At 39.8% G+C, this 8,092-nt stretch overlaps 1 protein-coding gene and 1 pseudogene across 1 annotated transcript in view; both read left to right on the top strand.

Moving 5' to 3' along the window:
- Positions 1 to 1,220: 1,220 nt before the first annotated feature.
- Positions 1,221 to 2,027, top strand: LOC105548466 (annotated as a pseudogene).
- Positions 2,028 to 2,879: 852 nt separating this feature from the next.
- The window catches only part of NBEAL1 (neurobeachin-like 1), a 204,259-nt gene continuing 199,046 nt past the window's right edge, over positions 2,880 to 8,092 (top strand). The window contains exon 1 of the mRNA XM_011992490.1: positions 2,880 to 2,989. Within this exon, the coding sequence (XP_011847880.1) occupies positions 2,880 to 2,989 (110 nt within the window). The remainder of the gene's footprint in view (positions 2,990 to 8,092) is intronic.

Raw genomic sequence — 8,092 nt, 5'->3', positions numbered from 1 at the left:
AGAGATTTTAATCTTTTTGTTTACTAATGGCACATGTCACTCAGTGGCATGATCACAGCGCACTGCAGTCTTGACTTCCTGTGCTCAGGAATTCCTCCAACCTCACCCTCCTGAGTAATAGGGACTACTGGCATGCGCAACCACACCTAGCTAATTTTTTTCTATTTTTTGAAGAGATGGAATCTCACTATGTTGCTTAGGCTGGTTTCGAATTCCTGGGCTCAAGCGATTCTCTCACATCAGCTTCCCAAAGTGTGGGGGTTACAGTTGTGAGCCACTGCACCCAGCCTCCATTTTCTTAATAGTGTCTTTTGATGAGTAGAAGTTTTAAGTTTTGATTAATACCAGTTATCTTTTTTTTCTTTTTCAGTTTATGGTTTTTTTGCCCTAGCTAAGAAACCTCTGTTTATCCCCAGGTAGCAAAGTTATTCAGTCTTGTCTTGTCTTTTCTTTTCTTTTTTCTTTTCTTTTCTTTTCTTTTCTTTTCTTTTCTTTTCTTTTCTTTTCTTTTCTTTTGAGACAGTCTCACTTTGTTGCTCAGGCTGGAGTGCAGTAGCGCGATCTCGGTTCACTGCAACCTCCGCCTCCTGGGTTCAAGCAATTCTCATGCCTCAGCACCCTGAGTAGCTGGGACTACAGACTTGCACCACTACACCTGGCTAATTTTTGTATTTTTAGTAGAGATAGGGTTTCACCATGTTGGCCAGGCTGGTCTCAAACCACTGACCTCAGGTGATCCACATGCCTTGGGTTCCCAAAGTTCTGGGATTACTGGCGTGAGCCACTGTGCCTGGTGTATTTTCTTCTAGAAAATTTTGGTTTCAGTTTTTATGTTTATGTTAATGATCCATTTCCAATTTGATTTCATTTATGCATGTTACACTTACTCTTAATTCATGGAACAAGTATTTATTGAGCACAGTCTCAGTACCTGCCACTATTTAAGGTACTGGTGTTCAGTAAACAAAAAAATGAAAATCTCTGCACTTGTGAATCATATATTCTGGGGAAGTGACAAAAAATAAACTGATAAGTAAATTATAGAGCATGATGAAAGTTGATAAAGGACCATGGTGGAGGGAACATGATAAGGTAAAGTAAGGGGGTGGTGAGGTTTCTGGTTTTAAGAAGAAGTAAAAATAGGCCTCAATGAGAATATGTCATTTAAAAAATGACTTGGAGTGGGGTTGTGCATGATCAGGAGCTGCAACACTAGGAAGATGGCAGAGCAAGAGCAAAGAAAAATCCCTTTGGGTCCAGAAAATCTCCTGAAAAAGAGGAAGGTTTTTCAAGCCCTCAAAGCCACTCAGGCAAAGCAGGCCCTTTTGGCAAAGAAGGAGCAGAGGAAGGGAAAAAGGCTCACATTTAAGTGACTGGAATCATTCCTACATGATTCCTGAAGGCAGAAATGTGACAAGGTGCATCTCAGATGACTAGAAGTAAGACCTCATGCCTTGGAATTGCCAGATAAACATTCCATGGCCTTTGTTGTGCACATCAAAAGGATTAATGGTATGAGTTTAATGATGGAGAGAACTATTGTAAGACTTTGCCTGAAGAAAATTTTTAGTGGTGGTTTTGTAAATTAAGTCAACCCCCAGAACCTAAAAATGCTGCTTATATTGGAAACTTATGTGACCTGGGGATTTCTAAATCTGAAGTCTTTGTGGGAACTCACTTTGAAACATGGACAAGCCAAGGTAAAGAATAAGACCATCCCTCTGACAGACAACGCAGTTATTGAGGAGCACCTGGAGAAGTTTGGTGTCATTTGCTTGGAAGACCTCATTCATGAAATTGCCTTCCCAGTGAAGTATTTCTAGGAGATCTCATGGTTCTTGTGCCCTTTCCACCTTTTGGTGACCCGTCATGCTCAGGCTGAAGTGCGATAGTGTGATCTTGGCTATATACGTCCACTATATACCAAAAATATAGTGGGCTTCCTCAAGGAGATGAGCTCACATGGCTATCAGGGTGAATGCATCAGTCGGCTCATCTGCCAGCTGAACAAGACCCAGAATATTTGAAAGCACGGTGCAGTGGAAGCATGTGTTTTTGCTTTTGGGGGAATTATTATCAGGTATCTTTAGAGAAGATTATTCCTTGCCTTATCTTCAAAAATTAGAAACGAAGAGTCAAAGAAAATACCGTAGCTTATGTTCATGGCAAGCACCTCTCATCACAGTCCAGTTCTAAGGAAAAATTCCAGTGTTTTCTATATTGGCTGCCGCCTTGTCAGAAATCAGCACATGCCATGAAAGAAGGAGTCCTGCTTTGTTGCATTTTCTATCCTAGGGTTTAATGTTGGTAAATGAGTAACTCAAGCGTTTGTACAAGGCTCCCTAAGACTCCTGCAGCAATGGACCAAGCCCAGGGACATAATTTAATCTGGAGAGTCCGGGGGCCTTGTTTTGAAAAGACTTGAAATACACTTAAGAAGAAAGGCACACAAATAAATGTTCAGTTGTCCAAAAAAAAAAAAAAAAAGACTTGAAGATGAGGGAGTAGCCATTCAGATACCTGGGAGAAGAGTGTTCTGGGTAGAGAAAACAGCCAGTGCAAAGTCCTTAGGGTGGGAGCATGTCTGGCATGTCCCAGGAAACAGCCAGAAGGCCAGTTAGTACAGGATAACAATGGACAAGGTTACAGGGATATGGGAGGGCAAATTGTTTAAACTTTTATAGGACATTGTTAAGATTTTAGCTCTTTGAGTGACATGAGAAGCCATTTGAGAGTTCCATATACTTAATATACATTTTAAAACAGCACATATGTACTCCTGAATATCACTTAGAGATTTCATAGTATTGATTCTTTAGGTGTCTGCTTAATAGGTGTGGAAGCATTTTTTTCCTCTCATAGGCATACTTAATATTATGATGATTTTGTTATTTCAGAAAGATCCAGATTACCTGAAGCTATGGTTGGACACTTTTGTTTCTAGCTATGAACAATTTTTAGACGTTGACTTTGAAAAGCTGCCTACCAGGTATGTAGAAACACTATTTTGTTACCCTTGGATGAGTTTTTCATTTTTGGCACAAAGATTTCATTGATGACATACTAGAAGGATGGCAATAATGTTACCCTCTTGATACTCATGAATAACCCTATTCTCATAGAGACATAGCTAATTGATGACAGTAGTCTTTCTTGATGATGCTAGACCTGGCTTCTAGAAAACTCTGCTTTTCTAGGACACTACCAACTGGTGTCCTGCAACACACTTCATTTCTGACACTAACTACCAGATCCCACAAGTTAAGGGCACAGTCCTCCGTAAGACTGCCTTCACTTCAGACATCAGCCACTATAAGTCTTGGGGATCACCCACACTTCAGACCAACTGGCTATAAATTCAGGGTTCTCACACCCTGAATTTGTTGTTTTCCATAACAACAAATTTTCAGAGCACTGAAAGCACTATACTTATGATTACGGCTTTATCGTAATGAATACACATAGGACAAGGTGTGGAAGGGTCTGGAGGCAGAGCTTCCACACCCTCTCCCCATGGAGTCAAGGTGTGTTGCCCTTCCTGAACATCAGTGTATTCACTAATCAGGAAACTGTTCAAGTTTTGGGTGTCCAGAGTTTTACTGGAGTCTCATTACATAATTGATTATGTGATTGAGCTCAATCTCCCTCTTCCTAGGAGTATAAGCAGTGGTGAGGCTGAAAATTCCAGCCCTCTAATTAATGCTTGGTCTTTCTTTTTTTTTTTTTTTGAGATGGAGTGTTGCTGTGTCACCAGGCTGTGCAGTGGCACGATCTTGGCTCACTATAATGTCCACCTCCTAGGTTCAAGCAATTCTCCTGCCTCAGCCTCCTGAGTAGCTGGGACTACAGGCATGTACCACCACGCCTGGCTAATTTTTGTGTTTTTAGTAGAGACATGGTTTCACCATGTTGGCCAGTATGATCTCGATCTCTTGACCTCATGATCCACCTGCCTTGGCCTCCCAAAGTGCTGGGATTATAGGTGTGAGCCACTACACCTGGCCAATGCTTGATCTTTCTGATAGGAGCAACCGTCTGTTGAAACTAAGGGCTTACCTTGAGTCACTTCATTTGCATAGACTCAGATGTAATCCATAGGGCTTATTATAAATAACAGAAGACATTCTGAATATCACTCAGAAAATCTCAAGGGTTTTTGAAGCTATGTGCCAGAAAACTGGTACAAAGACCAGATATACATTCTTTATTATACAATAGGCATGTGAGTTGAAACTTATTTTCATTCCTGGCCTTACTGTAGGACCTTAGAAGACATCTTAGAGAAGATGAAGTGTTTAGATTTTTAGAAACTAGATTTAAAAATCATAAAATGGAAAAATTCAAATTTGTGGAAAAATACTACTGAAAGTACAAATCTTTCATTTTTCTACCCACCACCATTCCCACTTTCATACCATTTCCCAGGCCCACTTTTCAGATAAAGTTTTTTCTATATCTTAAGCTATCTTGAAGGTCTAATAGTTGTTCAGTAAGGCAGATTGGCTGGGGTAAAATGCAAGAAAAATGGGGAGAGGCATCTAGCCACAAAAGGAGTGCCAGTTTAAGATAAGTGTTGGCCAGGTGCAGTGGTCACATCTGTAGTCCCAGCACTTTGGGAGGCTGAGGCGGGCAGATTACTTGAGCCTAAGAGTTTGAGACCAGTCTGGGCAACATGGTGAAACCCCGTTTCTACAAAAAATTAAAAATGGTGGTGTGCACCTGTAGTCCCAGTTACTTGGGAGGCAGAGGTGGGAGAATTGATTTGGCCCAGACAGTTGAGGCTGCAGTGTGCTGTAATTGTGCCACTGCACTCCAGCCTGGGTGACAGAGTGAGACCCTGTCTCAAAAAAGAAAAAATGTGTTGAGGAGAGAAGGGAAGAATGGATGGTGGTTGATGATGAGAAATAGTGTCTGGAGAATTAAATCTTAAAGGAGGAAAAGTGTTTGCATTTTGGGGATACAGGTAGGCAATCAGAGGTAGTAAAGGAGAATTGAGTCTAGAGAATCAAATAGGGGCCAGATCATGAGGTACTATGCATGCAATACAAATGGACTTTGACTTTTTTGTTGTTGTTATGGAAAATAAGAGTGCTGCTGAAAAATGTTCTGTGTAGAGTGTCTTGATCGAGTTTGTGTTTCAAAGTCACTTTAGTGGCTGGTGGAGAGGGTTGAGACTGTAGGCAAGGAGCCTAGTTAAGAGGTAATTGTGATAATCCAGAGTCGTCGCTAGAGCTTTGGACTGAGATACTCAACTCAAGTAAGGATGTGAGTGTACTAAAAAAAGACTAGGATTTCATTATTTATAAATCCAGTTTCAGATGTCTTCCTCATTAGAATATTATTCATGTTAGGTTTTTAAAAGTTGGGGAGTATTAATCTTGACCTTTTCTCAAAATAAAATTATTTATTGCTAATTTTTACCAATAAAATAACGTGATTTGTGCTTAGAAGTACTTCTGTTTTAATAATTTACAGCTTGCTTTAAATCATGGAGCTAAGAATTTTATAGAGTTAGGATTTGAGCCTTTAAATGTTTGGAATATTGGAATGAAGGCTTCTAAAGTTTCTAAGGTGCAGTTGTTATCCATACATTATGCGTGTCTCCTTTCTTGGGACATTGTTTTCAAAAGCATTATGTAGACTTATATTGCCACTGTGTTTAAAGTAACATGAAGAATGCCAAGAGCATTGCTGTATTTGTGATATAATTTGTTTACTTAATATTGTGGTTCATGTTTTTGTCAAAAAACTGAACCATGAATTTAATTTTTCTAATATAAAACATTCAAATTTTTAAGTACATGCTATATACAAGATATTTTATGAAATTAGTCAAATCACCTTGAAGATAAGAGACACATGGCTAATCCTCATGTAAAGTAAACTGACCTTACAGAATTCATAATGTAAAGCAGAGGTGGCCTTTACTAGAATAAAAAGCCTTTGAACTTCAACCTAGACTGCTTCCTGTAGTAGACACAGACAACCATTGGTTTACAGTAAACGTTCAATACCCAAACAGAGGAGTGGAACAGATTTGTGGAATTTGGGAAACTGCAACAAAAGAAGCATAGAATTTTGAACAGTAAAGTCCTAGAGGTGGGCAAATGCTTCCAAGTCCTTAAATGCTCAAAACGTTAGGAACATGGCCAAAAATTTCAACTTTATCTATAAGGCATGTTCAACCAAGCCCCAATTTTATAATTAAAAAAAATCTTTCTTAGGAGCTAATTTTGGTCCTCTTTAGTCATTTTTAGAAGCTTATTTTTTGACTGTTTAATTATTTATTAAAAACAATGTGCATATAGAGAATGGGAACTTTTAAATAAGTAGGATAAAATATTGGAAAATTGAATATTTTCTTTCTTGTTGACATATGTTTTTGGAAAAGTGAGAAGGAATAGCTTTGCTTAATTTTGAAAATTGGTTATATCTGAATCTTTGTTTATTATTTTTAGATTACCTCTTTTTGGCCCTTTAGCACGAAAAAAAATTTGTATATATATGTTAATGAGAGATTTTCTGGTACCACCTATAAATAAGAGAATGAAAGAATCCAAAGCTACAAGTGAAATGATGCCCCAACTAAAATGAAATATTTGTAACTGGGTTATAGAATTTGGCATTCCTTATTATATGCTTTCTGGCTTATTTTTTGTGTAATTTAATTACACTCAGGTGTTCATTTTATTTTATTTATTTATTTTTTTGAGACGGAGTCTCGCTCTGTTGCCCGGGCTGGAGTGCAGTGGCCGGATCTCAGCTCACTGCAAGCTCTGCCTCCCGGGTTTACGCCATTCTCCTGCCTCAGCCTCCCGAGTAGCTGGGACTACAGGCGCCCGCCACCTCGCCCAGCTAGTTTTTTGTATTTATTTTAGTAGAGACGGGATTTCACCATGTTAGCCAGGATGGTCACGATCGCCTGACCTCGTGATCCACCCGTCTTGGCCTCCCAAAGTGCTGGGATTACAGGCTTGAGCTACCGCGCCTGGCCTGGTGTTCATTTTATAAAACACTTTCTTAATTTATGTTGTAGGATGGTTCAGAAAGAGGCTAACTATATTCTACATGTGACTACTGGTTATGTGCTTCAGATTTTTCTGCTTATAGTTAATTAAACAGCCTTTTACTCAATGTGAAAATACTAGCAATACTTCATATTAAGCATAAGCTAAAGAAGAGATGGCTATAAAGTATAATTGTCATTTAATCATAGGCATGCTTTAGGGAGCTCTGTTCAGATTCAGGCATTTTTCTTAAAGGAATAGGAAATTAGTATACAGTGGCTTATGAAAAGATTCTGAGGTTTTAGTGATAGCATGTTTAAAATATATTTGTATAGACCTTTCTATATTTCACAGCTGAAAATGCATATTGACCTTCTGGTTTCAGACCCCTGTAAAATAGGGCAGGTGATACTCAAATTTTATGGGTTGGGCACAATGGCTCAAGCCTATAATCCCAGCCCTTTGGAAGGCCAAGGTGGGAGGATGGTTTGAGTCCAGGACCAGCCTGGACAATATAGCAAGACCCTGTCTCTTAAAAAAAATTGTGGCTTACAGAACTGGAAACTTTTTTTTTTTTAAAGAACAACAGTAGATATTTATTTATTTATTTGAGACGGAGTGTCACTCTGTTGCCCAGGCTGGAGTGCAGTGGCCCCATCTCGGCTCACCGTAACCTCCGCCTCCTGGGTTCACACCATTCTCCTGCCTCAGCCTCCCGAGTAGCTGGGACTACAGGCACCCGCCACCACGCTCGGCTAATTTTTTTTTGTATTTTTAGTAGAGACGGGGTTTCACCGTGTTAGCCAGGATGGTCTCCATCTCCTGACATCAGGTGATCCACCCGCCTCGGCCTCCCAAAGTGCTGGGATTACAGGCGTAAGCCACTGTGCCTGGCCAACAACAACAGTAGATATTTACTGTTCACAGTTCTGGAAGCTGGGAAGTCTAAGATTAAGACACCAGCATATTTGATGTCTGGTAAGGGCCTGTCCTCTGTTTTTTGCTGTGTCCTTACATAGCAGAGGGATGAATACTGTGTCCTCACACAGAGGAAGGAGCAGGGCAGCTCCCTTCACTCTCTTTAT

Source organism: Mandrillus leucophaeus, unplaced genomic scaffold, assembly GCF_000951045.1.
Source record: "Mandrillus leucophaeus isolate KB7577 unplaced genomic scaffold, Mleu.le_1.0 Scaffold411, whole genome shotgun sequence".
Classification (NCBI taxonomy): domain Eukaryota; kingdom Metazoa; phylum Chordata; class Mammalia; order Primates; family Cercopithecidae; genus Mandrillus; species Mandrillus leucophaeus.
The sequence above is the reverse complement of the archived record's forward strand: the minus strand, read 5'-3'. Positions and strand labels throughout refer to the sequence as shown.